The 23851-nt window shown below is 34.8% G+C and overlaps 2 protein-coding genes across 3 annotated transcripts in view; one reads left to right on the top strand and one right to left on the bottom strand.

Annotated features, from left to right (window-relative positions):
* Positions 1–4134, top strand: part of LOC127878030 (chromosome-associated kinesin KIF4-like) — a 43258-nt gene extending 39124 nt beyond the window's left edge. The window contains exon 21 of the mRNA XM_052424421.1: positions 1684–4134. Coding sequence (XP_052280381.1) covers positions 1684–1757 — 74 coding nt within the window. The 3' untranslated portion in view covers positions 1758–4134. The remainder of the gene's footprint in view (positions 1–1683) is intronic.
* A 6598-nt stretch (positions 4135–10732) lies between these two features.
* Positions 10733–23851, bottom strand: part of LOC127877462 (nucleolar and coiled-body phosphoprotein 1-like) — a 36189-nt gene continuing 23070 nt past the window's right edge. For both annotated transcript variants that reach the window (XM_052423371.1, XM_052423370.1), the window contains exons 6-10: positions 19784–19829; positions 18581–18720; positions 17872–17938; positions 12806–15066; positions 10733–11368 (exon numbers count right to left, since the gene is read on the bottom strand). In XM_052423371.1, the coding sequence (XP_052279331.1) occupies positions 11243–11368; positions 12806–15066; positions 17872–17938; positions 18581–18720; positions 19784–19829 (2640 nt within the window). In that variant the 3' untranslated portion in view covers positions 10733–11242. The remainder of the gene's footprint in view (positions 11369–12805; positions 15067–17871; positions 17939–18580; positions 18721–19783; positions 19830–23851) is intronic.

Below are 23851 nucleotides of genomic sequence, written 5' to 3'. Positions count from 1 at the left end.
AGTCAAATTCTCAAGGTCAAGGTCATTTCACTAAATTCCAATTATGTTTATTACATATGTATTACTCTAAACATGCAAATGCAGTGTCACAAGTTTGCATCGCGAGTAACATACAACAACAACAAATATGTAAAGAACAGTGTTCATAATATTCATTGTTATTTCTAAAAAAAATACTCTAAAAATGTCATATTTTAGAGGCAAAAAACCAATTTTTGCTCTTGACCTATCAATGGCGATTTTATTAAATATAATAGATAGCATATGCAAGAGTCCAAATCACTAAAAACATTTTCTGTTGCAATTTTTTTGAGGTTTGCTGAAAAAAAACAATATCGGTCATGGATTTCTGGGTTTGATCCCTAACATGTGTTAGGATTTGTTGATATCCTTTTACCGCCATTCTTTGGTTTAAGGAGGGCAATTATTATTTTCTGGCATATGTATGACACAATATGTATTGAATACTGGTAAACCAGTTATCCAAGGAAAAGTGTGAATTCTGACTACCGTGATATATGACTTCAATACTTTTTTAAAACAGCAAAAAATCTCACTAAACAAACAAAATTGAAAGTAAGGTTGTTTCCATAGTTTACTACTAGATTTGATCAAAAAAGTTCATACCCTTAACCCATAAGCACTATTTTATAAAATTTGTATTGCAATTTAATGCATTAATATCGGTTACTCAAACATATTGGAATGTTGGATTTTCAACCATTAAAATTTATGACACATTACATTTATATGTTTTTGTCCCCTTCGGGTTTCACCGGAAGGGATTTATGGTTTGCGGAGCATCTGTCAGTCAGTCTGTCAGTCAGTCTGTCAGTCAGTCACACTTTTCTGGATCTACGTTCTTAATATTTGTTCATGAAACTTGAAACATGGATAGATGGCAATATGGACATTATGCACATCATTTCATTTTGTTCCTACGTCAAACATTCTGGTTGCTATGGCAACAAATAGACTAGAAATACTGCTGAAAATGGTGGTATTTTGGATTCTGCGATAACTTTTAAAGTTTTTAATATTTTTTCATGAAAATTAAAACATGGATAGATGGCAATATGGACATTATGCACATCATTTCATTTTGTTTCTACGTCAAAAATTCTGGTTGCTATGGCAACAACAACAATTCTGACAACAGTGGAATTTCTGACAATGTTGGAGCCTGTAGGGGACTTTATTGCTTGGCAATAGTCTTGTTTCAATAGCTTTTTATCTTCTTTTAAGAGTAATTATAATTGAGACGTACTCTTGAAAAAAACATGCCTGATTGCATGTGCTTACACAGGCTAATAAGGGACATCACTTTTCACTTATATGGAATTTTTCATTTCAAGACAGCCTCTTATAATTAAAAATCCAGTCCAGACGGAAAGTGTTCTCTCTGATCAGCCTGCGCAGACTGGCAAGGCTAATCTGGGCCAACAGTGAGGTTAACCCTTTGCATGCTGGGAAATCTGTCGTCTGCAAAAATGTCGTCTGCTGAATTTCTAAAATTAGCTTTTTCTTTGATTTTTTTTCAAAGAATACTATCAGAATAACAAACAGTTTGGATCCTGATGAGATGCCACGTTCTGTGGCGTCTCATCTGGATCCAAACGGTTTGCAAAAGCCTTTAAAACTCAGTTCCAGCGCTGAAAGGGTAAAGATATTTTCTGTTTCCAGAGGTGAATGAGATGAAGGATGTTGTCACAAAGCTGGGAGGACGCCTTCCAAAGTCCGTGGAGATCCCGATGTAACAACTGCAGGACTGGGCATACTGACACTGGAGGATGTGTGTATCATCATGCAGAATTAGTTAACTGTGATAACATCAGATCTGTGGGAGTCACCTGTGATAACAACATGTGATAGATCTATAAACTTTCATCTGCCTACTTTGCTAATATTGTTAAACAAGTTGTATTTATCTTTTTTTTATTTATTATTAAAGAAAACAAACAGCTTATTGATCCTTGCAGGACTATTGTTAAGTCAGATTTTATGTATTGGAATCCTGCTTAAGATACTTAAATCAAAATTAAATTTTCCTTGTAATTATTATTGGCAATTATGTTTGTAGTGATACATCAGCTATGATTAATTTGGTATAATTTCTTTCTGCATATTTGCACATTTTACTATAGAAATGCACTTGCCAACTCTCTTAACATGAAACATTGCTTTCCATTATATTTTTTGTACATTTTTTGGTTATACGCCTGTTTCAAAAAACAAACTGGGTGCATAATATCCACCTTACCTTTATACTTGATATTGCTTATTTATTATTTTTGATGAAACTGGATAAATACATGTATGTTAAATTTGGAAAACCTGGTATCCTCAAATTGCAATGTTTTTTTGTTGTTATTTTCTCTGCCATTATTTGGACAACTAATTAATACATCCTTCACAGATAAATGTATTACCCAGACCTTTAAAAAAGAAGTATTTTGTAATAAATTGGAACTCTTGTTCACAAAGCAACTAGCGCCCATCACACTATATGAAGGTGACTAGAATATTGACAATCATTCTTGGTACTGTCCTGTAACATATTAAATGTTTGTTATGAGTTTAGGCAATTTGTGATACCATTTAGAATTTTTCAATATTTGAGCTTTTCACATTTTGCAGTGAGTTATTGTTTTTTTAATTTTGAGTACCTTGTTCCTATATAAGAGTGCTTCTGAATGTTAATTACAAGCATTGTTATCAATTTGTACAAATGTTTGTAATTTTTGCACAATTTATTTTGCATATTTTATGTTAATATAATTAGAAAATTATTCGAAAAATATGCAGTATCCATGGAATAGTGACTGAGCTTTTCAACAAAAATGACATTTTCTTTGAAAACTTATTCAATTTTAAGAATGATAATAAAACAATATTTTTATCACCAACACAACACAGCAGCAATACAATATAAATATATGCATTTGTTTTCATCCATCTTTGGCTTTCTTTGCACATACATTTTGTATATATTATTATTAATATATTTACTGTAAATTTTTGTCTGCAGATCCGTCCACTTCATTATTATTTTTTGTCTGTTGTTTACAAACTGCATTTATGTCATTTGCAAAGATGATATTGTTACGCATTTAAAGGTTTATTATTGTTGCAAATCTACTTACACTATATAGTTTATGTAACACTTATCTCATATTAATACATGCTTTTTCTTGAATAATGCATTCAATAATTATATTTCATAAACTACCATTCCTTACCATATATTTATTTTTCCATTTTATTAATCAAATATAGAAATATTTAGAATCAGGCAAAATTCAGGTATTATTTTATGAGAGCTTTTTTACTCAGAGAAATATAAACAAGTTTGTTTTTAGTCTGTTGTAGAAACGTTTTAATAAATACAAAGTGGTTGATTATCATTAAGAAATATTTATGCAATTTATCGGGAATGTGACATGTACAATAAAACATGTAACACTTCAGTTGCAACTTTTTTCAAACCTGCATATGATAATTACATCATTTGCAGTTAAGGATTTTGGGTAACTCTTGACTGGTAGTCTTCAATCGGTAATTTTTACTTCCATGAATATGTTATTTACATACCTGACTGCATTGTGAACCAATTTTATATGAGCCCTGCCATTCAAAATGGGTGTTATGCCATACGCAGAAAGCATGGCCCAAGACCATTTTTGCATTCTGGTCCAGAGCTACCATGTCCACTATGAAGTCCTGCAAGGAAATATGGTCTTATTAGCGGACATTAAGTGTCATCATCAGAGTACAATGATGCAGAGGATTATCTGGAGCTACATGTACACTGCTGGTTTCTGTCCTAAGAACCATTTTCGCACGATGCGGTTCACATTACGCCAATATCAGCCTTAAACTGTCCTGTTTGAACATTTAGGTGAATTAGAAATCAGATTTGCCTGTATATGTGATAAATAAAGAGTTGCATTTACAATATATTTTATTCTAGTAGTAGATACTTGATTAATCCCTTGTATATATTTTTTTTTATGTCTGTTCCTTACATCGAATGCTGGTCATTCAGCGGAATTTTGTTGTTAATGGTGAAAGAATTTATACTTGTTTGTAACTAACGTTCCTTGATATTTAACACTTCAATAAATTAGAATTAAATTTTGTGTCTTTTTTATTCTTACACATGATACACATTTTTGTTGTTTTCACATCATGCTGGTTCAGGTCATGCAGGGAATACAAAACATCACACTTAACTTCCATCAAAATATTTGTGCGGCACTCTGGGAAAACAAATGTGTCTTGTTCTGGGAAAACAAATGTATCTTGTTCTGGGAAAACAAATGTGTCTTGTTCTGGGAAGACAAATGTGTCTTGCTCTGGGAAAACAACTGTATCTTGCTCTGGGAAAACAAATGTGTCTTGTTCTGGGAAAACAAATGTGTCTTGTTCTGGGAAAACAAATGTGTCTTGTTCTGGGAAAAACAAATGTATCTTGCTCTGGGATAAACAAATGTGTCTTGCTCTGGGAAAACAAATGTGCCTTGCTCTGGGAAAACAAATGTATCTTGCTCTGGGGAAAAATGTATCTTGCTCTGGGAAAACAAATGTGCCTTGTTCTGGTAAAACAAATGTATCTTGCTCTGGGAAAACAAATGTATCTTGCTCTAGGAAAACAAATGTGTCTTGCTCTGGGAAACAAATGTGTCTTGCTCTGGGAAAACAAATGTATCTTGTTCTGGTAAAACAAATGTATCTTGCTCTGGGAAAACAAATGTATCTTGCTCTGGGAAAACAAATGTGCCTTGCTCTGGGAAAACAAATGTGTCTTGTTCTGGGAAAACAAATGTATCTTGTTCTTGTAAAACAAATGTATCTTGCTCTGGGAAAACAAAAGTATCTTGCTCTGGGAAAACAAATGTGTCTTGTTCTGGTTAAACAAACGTATCTTGTTCTGGTAAAACAAATGTTTCTTGCTCTGGTAAAACAAATGTATCTTGCTCTGGGAAAACAAATGTGTCTTGCTCTGGGAAAACAAATGTGTCTTGCTCTGGGAAAACAAATGTATCTTGCTCTGAGAAAACAAATGTATCTTGCTCTGGGAAAACAAATGTATCTTGCTCTGGGAAAACAAATGTGCCTTGTTCTGGTAAAACAAATGTTTCTTGCTCTGAGAAAACAAATGTGCCTTGCTCTGGGAAAACAAATGTGTCTTGTTCTGGGAAAACAAATGTGTCTTGCTCTGGGAAAACAAATGTGCCTTGTTCTGGGAAAACAAATGTGTCTTGCCCTGGGAAAACAAAAGTGCCTTGCTCTGGGAAAACAAATGTGCCTTGTTCTGGTAAAACAAATGTATCTTGCTCTGGGAAAACAAATGTGTCTTGCTCTGGGAAAACAAATGTGTCTTGTTCTGGGAAAACAAATAATCTTGCTCTGGGAAAACAAATGTGTCTTGTTCTGGTAAAACAAATGTATCTTGCTCTAGGAAAACAAATGTGCCTTGCTCTGGGAAAACAAATGTGTCTTGTTCTGGGAAAACAAATGTGTCTTGCTCTGGGAAAACACATGTATCTTGCTCTGGGAAAACAAATGTGTGAATGTGACACATATAATCCTGTGTCAAGGCCCTGTTTGGGGGGATGGCATAAAGTCTCTGACCGCAGAGCTCTTGTTTGAATTAAGTTGCAACATTGCTTTGAGTTTTTTGATAAATCACAAAGTACATCTTTATAAATCCTAGATATTTTTCAAGTCTCTTGTGAATGTGCTAAATGATAATTGGCCCGACACTCTTGAAATAAGAATAACAAGCAAATTTGTTGAATTGAAATCCCCCGCCAATATGCTTCTGGACACAAAAGTGTTATATTTGACACAAAAAAGCATTTTTTAAAGATACAAAGGGCCATTACTCTGTTATTAACAGATGATGTTCATTGCCATTTTGCGTGCATCATCCTCTTATCCATAACTATACTCATACCAAGTTTCAATGAAATCCGCCAAAGAACTTCCAAGATATGGCTCCGGACGGACGGAAAGACTGACGGACGGACAACGCCAAAACAATATCCCTCCGCCTATGGCGGGGGATAATTACCTGCTTTGATTATGATTATTTGTGCAGGCATTTGCTTGAGGTGTTCATACCATGTTATTTTCAGAGCAATACTACACAATCAATCAACATTGTATTCTTTTACAGAAACATTGGTATTTTTTTGCAACAGATGTTCAACATGTACTCATACCTAAGGTTTATTTAAGTCTGATGAATATTTAACAAGATGTGTTTGTGAAACACAATGTCCCCCTATATGACGTTTGACCTTGAAGGATGACCTTGACCTTGACCCTTCACCACTCAAAATGTGCAGCTCCATGAGATACACATGCATGTCAAATATAAAATTGCTAGCTTCAATATTGCAGAAGTTACATTACATGAGCAATTTTGACCCATATATTTGACCTAGAAGGATGACCTTGACCTTTCACCACTCATGTGCAGCTCCATGAGATACACATGCATGCCAAATATCAAGTTGCTATCTTTAATATTGCAAAAGTATTCATAAAATGAGCAATTTTGGCCACATATATTTGACCTCTGACCTTGAAGGATGACCTTGACCTTTCACCACTCAAAATGTGCAGCTCTCAAAATGTGCAGCTCCATGAGATACACATGCATGCCAAATATCACGTTGCTATATTCAATATAGCAAAAGTTATTGCAAAATGTTAAAGTTGGCGCAAACCAACCAACAGACCAACCAACCAACAGACATGGCAAAAACAATATGTCCCCCACTACTATAGTGGGGGACATACAAATATAGCTATCCATGTTTTTTATATTACAACTCAAGACTTTGTTTGTCTTTGATAATATAGATGTTATGAAGTATAAAAAAGAACACATTGTTCAGTATCTCATGTTTGTTTAATGTAATCATAGTGTAAAATATGACTTTTGTGTCGTATTACAACAATAACATAAAATATATTCAAACAAGAAGTAACAAACCTAATGGTGCAAGCAAAACATTCTTACTTTAGTATGACAAACAACTGTACACAAAAATGCCATATGAAAGCATAATTAAAACCATGCAGGTATATTTATGTATATACATATATTAATTGTAAGTTATAGATACAGGAGAATAAATTATATTTAAAAAAAGGCCCCTGATAGAAATTGTTTTACTATATTTGACAACAAGTGTTGACTAAGAAACAAAAAACAGTATTTTTTTTTCCAAACTCCAATTGATCATGACTGTGTCTACATATTACACAAGTCTACAACAGAACAAAATAATGTACAGACACAGATGAAAACGTTACAATCAAAAGCAGTCTTGCATCAAATAATAATGCTGAAGATTTCGTTTAAAAAAAAACGTTTTTGCTGCGTAGCTTTGGAGTAAATGCATACATAATAATCATGTGATATGCATTTTTTAAATAAAATACATTTTAATTAAGTAAAAAGAGGTTTTCAGCTATGTTCACAACTTCATCAAGACTTTCAAGTTACTTCCATACATATATATTTAGAGTCAGGTTACTGGTTCTATTATACTTGGTCAACAGTAATGTATACAGTTTATAGTAACATATGATAGTTGTTTGTACAAAGTGCACAATGTGGCTTAAAATTTACTGTATGTAATACACTTAAAAGCATAATACAGCTTATAACAAAAGTAAAATTACTATTAACATATACATGTATATTTAATGCCATGCAATAAAATATTCAACATTTTATAAGACAGTAGTTTCAATGCAAAAATTGGTCCTGTTGTATTAAAACAATGTTTAAAATTATTATGAAAGCCATGAGAATATCTCAACAGGGACTCCATGAAATACTACATGGGAAATCAATCATTTGAGACATATTGTTAAAGTGTAATAAAATGAGCGAGAGATCTAAGGCAAACTAACATAAACAACAATATAGAGAAAAATTAGATGGGCATTTAAAAAAAATATTAAAGATGCTCAGTACACATTGAACGACAGAGTTGTTTCTTTTTTTCAACAACATTGTAACCGTTTAGTTAGTGTAAATCTAATTTAAATATCAAATTGCAAATATAAATTATCATTGTATATAACTTATAAGTAATATATATTTGGCTTTCAAAAGGTAATAGAAACAAACGCATTAACTGGTAAATTTTGTTAAAAAATAAACAACTTCATACAATTATTACAACATTCAAATAAATTCAAAAGATGTAAAACAGCTAAGGCAAGCATAAACAATGATGGAATGTGCAACACCATAGGCAAGATCTCCACTGCATGGGACCATACATCACCAACCAAATGCTCTTAGTCTGTGATAAAGACTACTGAGAAATAACCATGCACTTGGTTGTTTTTAAATAAAACTAAATGTTTTCCTGTGTATTGAACAACTTGTTCATTGCTTTTTTTGCAACCAGTTAGGTTCTATATAAGTGTCTATTTTTATACTTTTCCATTTGCACATTTATAATATGCGCAATATGTAAATCCATTCAGATTGTGAACTTTTACAATGTATATTTGAAGAAAAACATATAAAAAACAAGTTGGAGACAGTTTTTAAAAATGTCCATGATATAAGATATTGCAATATAAATATTAAACCTGAAAAAAAACCACTTATAATTAACAAATGTACCAGACCTTTGTGCTCTGCTGAGCTCAAAAGCGAGATCTTGGTTTGTCATAGGGCTGTTAGATAAAGCAGATACATGTATATAAAGCTCAAATTATGCAATTTTTTAAAGCTCTGTTTAAAAATATAATCTTCATTTTTATGATTGTCAAAATAATAATTATGACCATCATATTATATACATTTATGTATATTTTCAAGTAATTTCTTAATGCAAGTACTCCTATTTGTTTGTTTCAAATAACAATGGTCACAGTGAATCTATTTGTAAAAGACAAGTCAATTTACTGTTTTGCCTAAAACTCTTGTTAGAAAAAAACATTTAAACACATGGTAGAATTTAAATGTGCTGATACATTCAATACATATCATTGTGCAACTCTTGAAAAGCAACAGTGTCGTAATTAACTACATGTATACAATTTATATGCTATCGTTTATAGTTTATTTAATCACCGCTATACATAAGAAAATAACTCTGTTACTAAGATATTGCCCCTATTGCTAACATTATTAATATTTACTAGACTTCGTCTGTTAACACTAATTCATCAAAGAAAATAACACACATCAGATAATAAACGTGTAATTTATGATTGCGTAAAATGTGCAAACAATTGTCATTCTAAGACAAACTAAACGCTACATTGAAGAGCTTATTTGATTTAAATGAATTAGGCAGGCCTAAAGAAACAAGATACACGCTTACTTAAATTTTGAGCTAATGCATTTAGTAACCTTAAAAAGATGATGAACTTTATGCACGAGACCTTAACATTAGCAAAAGAGGGCCATGATGGCACCAAGCTGCTCATCTGAGTGCCAATTTTTAGTTTTTTTTTACCAAGAATGACAAGGAAAACAAGTTATACCCACTGTGGGTCAGTTTCTACCACAAGGATTTGTATTTATATAAATTATTTTATATATCAATTACCAAACCTTTAAACCTTGTGGTCTATATATTCCATTCTCCAAGATATATTCTGAGGGTATGAATGCAACAAAACTTTGTCAAGGACCACTTCATGTTCATGTTAATAACCCATAAAATGGCTCTCCGCTTTATAATTTGGGACGATTTAAAAAAAAAGTTTCCACTCTTAAAATCTAATCTCTGATGACCTACATATATATTGCACCGGAACTATTGCAATAACTTTTAAAGAGGGTCACACAAGAAAAATTCCTGTCAAGTTTTGAAAAAAACAGCTTAGGAGATTTCATTGCAAGTCAATTGTTGACAGACAATGTAGAGCAATACATTACAGCAGCTCAGCCATAAGCATCGTGTGCTAAGGTAAACTATTCAAAATCATACTTTCAGTATCACTGCACTCTACTATGTACACAGCAAAAAACCCAAGCTCACTTGAATTCAGAAGAAAAAATAAATAAACAATAAGACAATCTTTCAGGCTATATACAGCTCAAAAGAAGTACTGACCATCAATTATAATACAAATATTAAGCTGAGGACATTCTTTTGGACATAGACAAGAAATATAAACAACTTTGGATGTTTCTTTTTATAGTTCCAAAATAACTAACATTAAATTTAACATGAGATGTGTTTGTTAGAAACACAATGCCCCCTATTGCCCCGCTTTTATGCCATAAATTCGACCTTTGACCTTGAAGGATGACCTTGACCTTTCACCACTCAAAACGTGCAGCTCCATGAGATACACAAGCATGCCAAATATCAAGTTGCTATGTTCAATATTAAAAAAGTTATGACCAAACTTTAACGAAGGTTAAAGTTTTAGGAAAGAAAAACAACAACAATATTTGACCTTTAACCTTGAAGGATGACCTTGACCTTTATCTTTCACCACTCAAAATGTGCAGCTCCATGAGATACACATGCATGCCAAATATGAAGTTGCTATCTTCAATATTGCAAAAGTTATAACAGTTTAACCAAGGTTAAAGTTTTGTGACACACACATACAATGACTGACACAATGACAAACAGACAGACAGGCCAAAAACAATATACCCACGATCTTTCGATCCGAGGGCATAAAAAAATCTGGGACTCAGGTTATAAAACAAAGCTTAAGTAAAATGTGATTATGCAAGAATAATAATAAATACTTTGGTATGATATGATTCCAATGGCGTACACCACTTATGAGAGATACATGCACATTTTAAATATCAAGACAAAATATTTATCAATCACATGACAATGCTTCCAAAACCTGCTGGCAATAATGCAACCTGTCTTTTTTGGAAGCTTTGCAAAGACTTCATCACATGACTAGATCACCTGATTGTCATGTGACCTGCTGGTTCTGGAATGTTTTCCACTCTTTTGTCACATGACCTTGCAACCATGATAACATGACCCTGCAACCATGACCACACGACCCTGTAATATTTTGATCATATGACCCTGCAAGCATAATCACATGACCGAGCAACCATGATTACATGACTATGCAAAGCATGGTCACATTACCCAGTTAAATTATGATCACATGACCCTGCTACCATGATCACATGACCCTGCAACCATAATCACATGACCAAGCAACCATGATCACAAGACCCACCAACCATGATCACATGACTAGATCATGTGACCTGCAGTTTCTGGAAGCTTTTCACCATGTCGCTGACTTTTGGCCGGTTGCCAGCTCCATCTGAACACTTTTCAACGGTAGCCTTGGGTTTGTCCTTCACTGGGACATTTGCAGATATCTACAAGAAAGCAAATACAATTGTAATGTGAAAATTACAACATATAAATGATGAAATTAAGTTAATAAACTTCAACAATTTAATGAGAATGATGTTTTCAATTTGAAGAGTTGTTAGCACTTGTTTAGTTGCAAACCTAAACATGTACATGGGAATTATAACTTAAATGAGCACATTTTACATAATAATCAGAATGATTTCACTTCTTAATTTGCAGTCTTCTATGGCTAAAAGAGACAAGAGCACCGCATAAAGGTGCCAACGCTCAGCTGCAGGTGCAGTTTTGAATAAATGATAACTTGTCAGAAGTTTTATATTAGAGGTCGAAGTGACCTTGACCTTTGACTTAGTGACCCAAAAATGGGTGTGGCATGCATCTTCATATGAAGTTTCAAAGTTGTAGGTGGAAGCACTTTGATTTTAGAGCCAATGTTCAAAAGGTTAACAAAATGTAAATGTTTTAGCACGCCGCCGGAAGACTAGCTGGCTGTGACAAAACCTCGGGTTTTCTCCGAAAACAGCCGAGTTTAAAACACCTAGTACTTCTTAAAGTCAATCGAAATAACTTCTTAACTTCCTTTGTTGTTGAAGCAAGAATGCAGACTTTTCATTTCAATGACTCCACTTGATAAATTACAAGCAAATAAGAATGTAAATTTTAACATGAAAACTTCTACAAATAATTATAAATTCTTAATTTATGATTATAATACCAAAAACAACAGGGCTTCTATCAATACAATTAAGAACAAGACTTTTGCCAAGCAATATATGTCCCCTATAGGCTGGACCATTGTCAGAAATTCCACCATTGTCAGATTTTTTTATTATTTTTTTATTTGTTGCCATAGCAACCAGTTTTTTTATGTAGGTACAAAATGAAATGACGTGCATAATGTCCATATTGCCATCTATCCATGTTTCAAGTTTCATGAAATAAATATTAAGAAATTTTAAAGTTATCGCAGGATCCAGAAAAAACACTATTTTCAGCAGTATTTCTAGTCTATTTGTTGCCATAACAACAAGAGTTTTTGATGTAGGAACAAAATGAAATGACGTGCATAATGTCCATATTGTCATCTATCCATGTTTCAAGTTTCATGAAAAAATATTAAGAACTTTTAAAGTTATCGCATGATCCAGAAAAAAACACCATTTTCAGCAGTATTTCTGGTCTATTTGTTGCCATAGCAACCATAATTTTTGACGTAGGAACACAATCAAATGACGTGCATAATGTCCATATTGCAATCTATCCATGTTTCAAGTTTCATGAAAAAATATTAAGAACTTTTAAAGTTATCGCAGGATCCAAAAAAATGTGACAGACTGACTGACTGACGGACACACAAACCATAAGTCCCATCCGGTTTGACCGGTAGGGGACAATAATGAATAAGTAATGTTTTCATTCAAAGATATAAAAAAACATACTTGTTCTAGTTTGGCAGTGGTTTGCTGGGCATCTTTGTCAATTATTTCTATCTTCATATCTGTAGTTTTTTTCACGCTGCCACCAACTTTTCTGACAATGCTGCTGGCATTATTTTCAGTGTTATTCATACCCTTTTCCTTGTATAAACTTCCAATTTTATTTCCCAGGGCATTGTTGTTGGAAATATTTGTGGTCTGTGGCGTAAGAACATTCTTTTTTTCAAATGATGACTGTGAAGTCAGCACATTTTTCTTCTCAGTAGTGGCATTTGCATCCTTCACATCTGTTTTAGCGACATTTGATTTAGCACTATTTACAGGATTTGTACCAGCGTCACGCTTGTCACTCATTTTTGGAAACAAGCTTAACTTACTGGCTGTTGCTGGACTGGCACTCACAGACGGTTTTGCAGCTGAAACGACTGGCTTCTCTGCAGGAACTGATGGTTTGGTGGCCATGGCAGTAGGAGGTTTGACGCTCTGGAATGTGGGTTTCTCGGTCTGGAATGGTTTGGCGCTGGAGCCAATTGAAGTTTTCCTCTGCGGGAACACTACTGGCTTTGGTGCCTCTGTTGTAGGCTTGGGTGCCTCTGTTGAAGGCTTGGGTGCTTCTGTGGCCGGCTTGGGTGCCTCTGTTGTGACTGGCTTGCTAGGAGCAGGATTTACAAACCGAGATGACGATCCCACTGGGGGTTTCCCAATCCCAAATGCAGCTGGTTGTGGAGCTTCATTTGCAGCAGACGCTGTAAAAGTTTTTGTCGGTGAGCCCATGCTTTTTCCAAACGGAGTCCTTCCAAGACTTAAAGATCCCTGCTTTTCTACACTATCTTGTTTCAAAACACCATCTGGTTTATTGGATCCAGTCTTTTCAGTTACTGTCTGCACTTCGGGACTTTTTGGTGAATCTTTTTTATCTTCAGACTTAACAGGATCGATTTTAATCTCCTTCGGTCTTGGTTGTTCAACAATGTCTTCAGGCTTTTTCCTATCTATCTTGAGGGCCCTGGTAACCCATTCTGGCTGACTAGAAGCTGACCCTGTGGTGGAACTGCTTGAGGCCCACGAAGAACGTTTGTTCAAATCAAAGTTCTCATAATCACTTGTTCTATTGGTGCCATTTTTTGGATTTTCAGTGTCCTTTTTAACATTTCCTATATTCTCGTAATAGGATAAGTCCTCCCTTCCAACACTCTTTATATTTGCATAGTCATGTTCCCTGCTGGTAATAGGATCTGTTGCAGGTATGACGATATTTTCAAGGTCAGCACTTTTTCTGTTACTTCCTACAATATCAGAATCCGTTTCTTTTTTGTCCATTAAATTCTTAGATGCTGGCAGGGTTTTGCTCCTTGCTTGACGTTTAAGGCGATATTCTTCTCTAGGGGATGCAAGCTTGTTATTACCATTACTTGGCAATGTTACAGTTTTGACATTAACAGTTACACTTGTTGATGTATTTACGTTTGTTGTTTCTTGTGGTGCAATGCCGGGCTTGCTTGTTTTGTCATCTGCTGTAAGACTAATGGTTGTGACTGACACAGCAGATGCTGTCTCAACCTTGACTGGATCACCGGTTCCTTTACCTACATTTTGTGAAGAGGACCCATTCCTACTCCCATTTCTTAGCGGTTCCTTCTTAAGAACATAGCTGACCGCTGTTGGGGATGTAGGCGCAATGTTTGTTGTATCGCTTGATAACCTTTCATCTTTCTGGTTATCATTAGAACTAGTGCTTGCAACAGATTTCACAGTGCTTGTTTGAATATCAAGTTTTACTTCCTTCACTTTTTCAGCCGGCTTAATGTCATGCAATTTCTCCTCAGTCTTTTGTGCCTCAACATCAAGAAAGCCGCCTTCATCAAATTTTTTAGAAATTCTTTTGGCTCGACTGAATGCTTTAGTCAGTTCCTCATTCTCCCGCTGATCATTCTGTGCATTTTCCACAGCTGATTTCTCCAAACCTGGCTTTGCAGCTCTGAGTTTAACCTCCTGCAACATTGCAATCGAAATTGGACTAGTGGACAATGGCAAAATGGGTGACATTGACCGTGGCCTTGACCTTTCAAGGTCATCCACCTCCTTTGACCTTGGAATGTCCCTTGGCAGGGAAGATTCGGTTGGGGTAACAAACATGGACCTGGACATGAGGTCCTGGATTTCCAACTTCGGAATGGCATTGTATGCTGGTTCAACATAGGAGCCTACAGGGATCGTCGTTGAAATCACCGTCTTATGAGGGACTGATGCAGTCACAGATGACTCTGTAATGAGAGATGAAAGGTTTAAAGTATTATTTCCTTGTTCAATTATAATATTGCCCTTAACAGAATAGTGATTTCATGGGTAATTTGGTTGATATTGCATACAACAAATAAATAATATAATATTTTATTACATTTTAGTGTCAGAAAATTAAGATACAAAAAATATTTAAAAATACAAGGTGTCTGAAATTTAGAGCCAAACATACATGTTTCTGAAAATTTAGAGACACTCTAAAAATATTGCATTGATGATTGATAACAGGTATGCAATGTTTATAGCTTGATTTTTTTAATGAATAACAGCACATGCTTTTAAAATACCAAGCTGTATAGTATAAATAACTTATATATATGTTTCACTTTCATTGTTTGGGTGAAGCAAATGTCTATTTTTGGTATACAATGTTATTTACCAAATAATGCAAATCAACTGGTCCATTGCCTTAAGAACTTTTATTACCTTAATTAGGTTGTAAAAACGCTAGAATTGAAGTGCCACCAGATAAAGACAACAAAAAGAATTCTGGTAAAATAGCATTTCAAAGTAAATTGTCCAAAAATTTAGAGTCATTAATTATGAAAGAAAACCCGCATGTCAGAAAATTTAGAGTCACACAAAATAATTATTTTGGCTAAATACAGAAAATTTAGAGTGTCAGAGAACTTGAAGTAATTACAGTAAACTGACCATTAATTATTATCATGCATTTGACACATAAAAACATCACAACTAAATTGGCCCACACAAAATTTTTCCCAGAAATGCGTGTAAGTGGGGCCATTAAAGTGTCCAAGTTAGTCAAAGCGTATCATGTCCCTAGTGAAAATCAGGTTCACATAATGATGGGGATCATTGTATTGACAGTCAGTAGGCAGTCAATGTCAGCGTAATTGAATACTGGTCAATAAAAGGTAGCAAGAATGTTAATTAGCACATATCCATTACTTTGGGTTAAGGGCACTGAATGTGAGGTCAAACTTCTCCATCTATCATGAATATCGTTGAAGAAAATTGTATAAAACAGGTATTATTTTATGAAAATTTTTGTTATATCGGAATGATACACAATCAAAAAAGATATAATGTAAAACTCAGTTATATATATACTTTTTGTCACAAAATTTAATTGTTGCATAAGTAGTCGACTTAAATAATGCTAAGCTTGCACATTTTGGTCAGTGACCATTTAAATGACATGTTCATGCCGCTAATTGAGGTCAGCCTAATTACTGGTACACTAATAAATTCAACATCATCCATGTGTCAGGCCATTTACATCTTCATGGCCGTGATGGTTCATTGAGAGTGTAAGTCTGTTACATTTGCACTTACATGTTAAACACTGTCAACAGATCAAAATTACATTTACACAGGCAAGGGAAGTTCATCAAATGCCCTCAGGCAATTTAAATGACAAGTAATCAACGCACCAACTTTGATTGTCTACAGATGAAATCTTACATTTCAGTTCATTAGATGTTGGTGGGAAAACTTTTGTTTTTTGGAAATAAACAAAACAAATAAAAGAGGTTTTGAAGTGTTTTTAAAGAGGTAACATTAAAAGTGATTTTTCTATAGGCTTAGTAAAACACATTTTATGTTAATGCTATCTTGTCTAGCTGTTCATTACATTTATCTGACCATGTATTTGCCTTTATCGTAAAGTCGCATGCAGGATATAGCGAAAACAGGGCTGCGAATAGTTTCATGAAGCTACTTAATGAGACAAACACTTAAAGGTCAAACCAAAAAGGTTTCTAATCTTTCCATTGTTCCATGCACACTTACATAAGAGCTTTTGATTTGAGCATGATGTTTGAGTTAACGTTAAGTACAGGACTGAAAATAATGCCATTTATTATTTCTTTTTATTAACCCTTTATCACTTAGATATGTATTTTCACGCATGTGTAGTCCCTTAGAAAGTTAAATTAAATTTAAGACCTTATTAGGTTCAAGTTTTTAAGGCTTCATCTCCAAACCTTATAAACTGATGAGCAGCAAACAGTATAAAACCTGAACAGACTGCGAGTTACTCGCAGGCTGTTCTGGTTTTATGCTATTTGCACATAGCCATTTTCACATTGCTTCTGAGTGGCAAAGGGTTAAACCATAAGCTTATTGCTCTGTCTTAGAGGGTATTGTTCACAGATGCCAGCCCCTGGGCTAGTCTCAAACCAATGACCTTTATAGAGCCTGAATACTGGGTCATCTGTTCTGCTATATATTGTAATATATTGTATACTTTATACAAGCAATCCACGTTATGACATAAAGTATCACAAAAACCACAGAACGCTCCCAATAACTCAATCGTTTCACCTTTGTGATGCTTTTTAATTTATTCAATTAATAATGAAAAGTATCAGTAAACAAAATTGTATTTTCAGTTCAAGTCTATGTCTTTTGTGTTATCACTTAACTGATGTTTACTGTAAATTAATTTTTTAATCTGTACAAAATAGTTGGAAAATTATCATTTTTACTGTGAACAAGTCCCTTGAAAATCCTATTTAAAATTGGCTTTGAACCGTACATGTGTACATGAATAATTAACCGGCTCTGAGAAAAGGGGGTTTAATGCATGTGCGTAAAGTGTTGTCCCTGATTAGTCTGTGCAGTCTGCACAGGCTAATCAGGGACAACACTTTCCGCCTTAACTTGATTTTTGCTAAGAAGAGACATTCTTGAAACGAAAAATATCATAAAAGCGCAAAGTGTCGTCCCTGATAAGCCTGTGTGGCATGCACATGCATTTAACCCCTTTTTTACAGAGCACAGCCTATAAACATCCAAACTACCTGTTGGTGCCGCCTTAGAAGGACTCTCCTCTTGTACATCTGCTAGTGACATTGGTGCAGGGGACTTCTGTGGAATCGAGAAAACATTGCATTAAACATTTTTTCACAAACAAGCTTCGTGTCTTAATATAAATATACATTTAATGATGGATGGTTTTTTGTTTACATTTCCACAAGGGATGCAACTGGTTTCTAAAACATTAACTGTTTAAACTATTATTGTAACAGGTAAATTAACTGGTAATAAAAAACCTCAGCATGTTAAAGTATACTTCTAACCCATTTATGCCTAGCGTCTAGAAAAAAGGCCATGGCAAACAGCGTAGACCCAGATGAGAGGCCGCATGATACGGCGTCTCATCAGGGTATGCGCTGTTTGCTTAAAGGAATTTCTGTTAGAAATATTCTAAATATAGAAATAAATATACTAGACATCCCTAATTTTGGAAATAAATTGATCCAATTTAGAAGGATGGGAGAGTCCACTAGGCATAAATGGGTTAAAACAGTTACATAGTAAGTACAAGTACTCTCTTCAAAAAACAAAAGTTCATTTATGGCTGCTCAAGTTCATACAATTATTAATTAAGCAGCCTCAAGTGAGTACTCTCTTCAAAATGTTCATTTATGGCTGCTAAAGTACATACAATAATTAATTAGGCAGCCATATATTTCTGTGATTTAATAGCAAACTTATGTGTAAACTCACATCTCGTTTCTTCATCGACATCTTGGTTGAGAGCCTACGGGACTTGGGTTTCACAGAGATGCGATGTTTTGCGGCCTCATTTGACAACGAGGTATTTCTGTTCCTCTGCACCACCTCGAAGTCTTCCACATGGACGTCGACTATGCATGTATGAGAATAAGTGTTTCAAGTTGTTCTGAATTTCCAGAGCTTGGCACTTCCAAACCCCAATAACACTTTTGCAACACCCTCTGGAAGAACAGGGCTATATGCATTTGCGTAAAGTGTCGTCCCAGACTTAGTAGCTTAATTGTGCAGCCCACTCAGGCTAATCAGGGACGACACTTTTCACATAGAAGAGAAGTCTCTTTTAGAAGAAACTTACTTTAAACCGAATATTCTATCAATACACATGCATAAAGCTCTGTCTCATGAAGAGCCGCTGATGTATACAGTATAATAAACAGACAGACTTCAATCAGGTATTAACAGAATCTAAAATTTTTTTTTATTTAATCTGAAATACAAAAAAAAGTAAAGCATCAGATGTATTCCCATGCCTGCATCAGTTGTAAATTTAGATAGATAAACATTTAACAAATCTTTGTTCCACATGGAAATTTTGCCATTTTTAATGACTTATTGCAAAGTAAATCTAGTCTTGCTTATGGTCAGTTCAAATACAGCCTTATATTTGTTTGCTTAAACCATATCATTTGGAATGTTTTGTTCAACACATATATGAGTTTTATTTTGCAACACACATAATATAGTAAGCCTATCTATAAAGTGCAGAATGTTATCTTCATTTGAAATCATATATAGCAACCTGTACATGATTACATTAATAACATTCTGTCAGCGTTCTTTCAACAACTATTCACACAGTTTATCAGAGCTGTTGAACAGCAGCTTTGAATTCAATATCATTAATATCATGGAATTCATATGAGCTTTGTTTTAGGAAAACTGGGCTTAATGCATGAGTGTTAAGTGTTGTCCCAAATAAGCTTGTGATGACACTTTTCAGCTTAAATATATTTTTTTAAACAAGTCTCTTTTTAGCAAAAATCCAGTTCAAGCAGAGAGTGTCCTCCCTGATAAGCCTGTGAGGACTGCACAGGCTCATTCTGAGACAACACTTACCACAAATGCATTAAAACCTGTCTCCAAAGCGCGTGGCTCATATAAACCAATTAAATATAAATAATCAACACAACTTACCCACACTTGGTAAAGAAGAGCTCATCTTCTTGACTTTTGAATATTCCTGTAAATGGATATAATGTTACTGCTATTAGCATTGAACTTCGTAGACTCCCTGACATATCATAAACATATATATCACTATGACGCACACAGCTGCAGTGCACCATTGATTTGCTTGGTGGCACATTGACGGAGCTCTGTGACTTATTCGGGACAGCTATCGGCTAACAGCAGCCAGCCAAACCCTGCTACTGTGTACACATCCATAGGGAGCAATCTGTGCAAGCTTGCTGGCTGTTGACTGATGATGATTGGGCAGCCAGAACCAATGTCAAAATATTTGTTAATGTAAAAAATAACTGGAATATGCATTGATGATTCATATTTTTGTCTATATTTGGTTGCCTCACTATGATCCATTACGAGAGGCTTACACAAAAGCAATTTTAAGTGCTCAACTGGGGATTCTTCAGCCAGTGAATGATTTCAAACCTTGAAACAGTGTTTTTTATGCTCCCTTTCGAAAAAAAGGGGGCATATAGTGATCAGACTGTCCGTTCGTCTGTCCGTCTGTCTTTCCGTCACACTTTGCATTTAGGTTTCGAAAAATCCTCATAACTTCTATGTCCCTTGAGAAATAACCTTCATATTTGGTATGCACGTGTATATGGACGAGGCCTTTCCATACGCACACAAATTTTCACCCCTGTGACCCTGACCTTGAACTTGGGGTCCGCGTTTAGGTTTTGAAATCTGCGTTTAAGTTTCGAAAAATGCTCATAACTTCTATGTCCCTTGAGATATAATCTTCGTATTTGGTATGCATGTGTATATGCACGAGGCCTTTCCATACGCACACAAAATTTCACCCCTTTGGCCTAAACCTTGAACTAAGGGTCGCGTTTAGGTTTCGAAATCTGTGTTTAGGTTTCGAAAAATGCTCATAACTTCTATGTCCTTTGAGATATAACCTTCATATTTGGTATGCATGTGTATATGGACAAGGCCTTTCTATATGCACACAATTTTTTACCCCTATGACCTTGACCTTGAACTTAGGGTCCGCGTTTAGGTTTCGAAATCTGCGATTAGGTTTCGAAAAATGCTCATAACTTCTATGTCCCTTGAGATATTACCTTCATATTTGGTATGCATGTGTATATGGACAAGGCCTTTCCATACACACACAATTTTTTACCCCTGTGACCTTTACCTTGAAGTTAGGGTCCGGGTTTAGGTTTCGAAATCTGCGTATAGGTTTCGAAAAATGCTCATAACTTCTATGTCCCTGCGTATAGGTTTCGAAATCTGTGTTTAGGTTTCGAAAAATGCTCATAACTTCTATGTCCTTTGAGATATAACCTTCATATTTGGTATGCATGTTTATATGGACAAGGCCTTTCCATACGCACACAAATTTTGACCCCTGTGACCTTGATCTTGAACTTAGGGTCTGCGTTTAGGTTTCGAAATCTGTGTATAGGTTTCGAAAAATGCTATAACTTCTATCAAATCGTTTATAGAGGGCATATGTCATCCTATGGCGACAGCTCTTGTTATGGCATTAAAATTATCCTTTAAATAAATTTGATATATATGGCTGAAACACCATACATGATTTAACTCTTTACCACATAGATACGTATTTTCAGGCATTTGTAGTCCCTTATAAAGTTAAATTATATTTAAGACCTTCCTTAATAGATCTTGTTAATGCTTCATCTCCAAACCTTGATACTGATGAGCAGCAAACAGCATAAAACCTGAGCAGGCTGTTCTGGTTTTATGCTGTTTGCACATAGCCATTCCCACTTTGGCTCTAAGTGGGAAAGGGTTAAAACAATAGCCTGAATTTAACAATAAGAAAACCCTGGCTCCAGGTATAATCACAGTGTAACCATATGACAAATTGGGTAATTTGTTGTCTGACACATGAAAAATGCTTGCCATAAATGTTACTTGAAATGAAAAAGTTTACATTTGTAATAAAGGTAAAATTTAATATGTATGGCACTAAACAATAGCATTACATGGAATTAACAAGCAAATTTGTTTAATCGATATCCCCCGCCAATATGCTTCTGGACAAAAAAGTGTTATATTTGACACTCAAAAAAGCATTTTTCAAGATACAAAGGGCCATAACTCCATTATTACAAGATGTTGTACAACGCCATTTGGCCTGCATCATCCTTTTATCCATATACTCATACCAAGTTTCAATTAAATCCGCCAAAGCACATCCAAGATATGGCTCCGGACAGACAGAAAGACGGACGGAAAGACGGATGAACAACGCCAAAACAATATCCAGTAGTTTGATATTCACTAAATTATAACGCCATTACATATAACAGAGCTCTATTATCAAGACAAGCATTCTAACCAAGTTCATTCGAGATTGATACATTAATTTTGCCTTCTGACGGTAATTAGATATTGACGAGATAAACATTGTGAACAAGTTTCATCAAGAGTGGGACATATGTTTGGCCTATATAGTCATAACAGGTTTTTTCTAGGATTTTCCCTGGTTACCTGGTTTCTGACATACATGAACAAGATTCAAACTTGGCCTAGATATCTTCAAGCTAAACATACTTGTTTCATCATCATTGGTTGAAAAATGTGGCCTCTAGTGCTATTACAAGCTCAAAGTTGACTGCAAATGACACACAAGACCAGACACTTGTCATATGGTGACCACAACAGCTTACAATGAGAACTTGGTGCTCAGGAGAGCCAATACAAAACAAGCACACTGACATTTTTGTGCAATTAGCTAATTTATCTCCTTATCATAGCTGCTTTGGAGTTGAACATTTAAACAATACCCAGACATGTAAGTATCAACTCCACTATTTGTTGTCTGCATATGTCCAAAACCTTATGTTTCCAACCTTGCACCAGATAACATCTATTCACAGCACTGCTATCACAGTGTATGTAATAACTCCTTTGAAACATGCAACTGCATTGTATGTCATTCTACAAGTATCCGCCTAAAATGTGATTTATGTACAAAACAACAACTTTATTAGGAGAAAGCACACAGTTTTCACATTGCATTTCTAATATGTACTACGTATCCACCTGTAGTTGACATAGGTACCAATAACGCAGATGGGCTGGTTAAGGCATTTGACAGCCTGTGTTATTGTCAGCAAATGGTGGATATCATAAACAATGATTTATCAGATCATCTGCAGTGTCCAACTGTCACTTTTATGCATCTGGGAGCAGTGCATTTTGTCAAATGCACCTAATCGTAAATGTACACCTACAAACAAACGCATTTGGATAGAAACAACTTTTTTTTTTCGTTATTAGAACCAACGTTAATCCAAGAGCAAACAAGGCCTGTTTGAAAACAGTAATGCCCTCTGTAGATAAAATGCAATCTTTCAATAAAAATACAAATCAATTTTATGATTAAATGATAAATCTTTCACAAAGAGAACAGACACTGTTAAAACTGTTGATTTTTCTTTTTAAGGAAGTATCCTAATTTTGCAGTTGCTAAGGCAATTTAGTAGAACATCAAACTTGGCTGCAAAAACTGTAAGATTAGGAAAAACAGAGACAAAACCAACAGTATATCAAGCACATTGGAGCATTGACCTTTCAGTATGACTTTGACCTTTGAACAACCCACAAGTGGTACAAGCTGCAGATTCCTATAATTGGGTAATAATCAAGAGTGACCTTTGAGCAAGGGATTCAAGTCCTGCAAATTGATTTGTTGGCTGTCCATCGTGAATATAATTTGATTTTTTTTAATTGCTTGATAAATGGTGGATTTACTGTCCGGACAAAATGCATTATGCCCAAATTTGACCTATACCTCTAAATGCGACCTTCACCTTTAAGCAAGAGACACATGTCTTGAAGACGACATGCCATCTCTACACCATAAAAATTTGTGGAAAGTAAGATTTCAAAATTGCATGATGAATCCTGAAGTTACGGTGCAGACAAGCTCAGGCAGAATGTATGCAGGCATGCCAACACTCTCAACTATAGTGAAAACTACATATTGAGTAGTCTCAACAAAACACTTGAAATTTTGCAAACATCATGTTA

The sequence above is a fragment of the Dreissena polymorpha genome, chromosome 4 (genome assembly GCF_020536995.1).
Source record: "Dreissena polymorpha isolate Duluth1 chromosome 4, UMN_Dpol_1.0, whole genome shotgun sequence".
NCBI classification, from domain to species: Eukaryota; Metazoa; Mollusca; class Bivalvia; order Myida; family Dreissenidae; genus Dreissena; species Dreissena polymorpha.
Note: the sequence above shows the minus strand (reverse complement) of the source record. Positions and strands in the feature narration are given on the sequence as shown.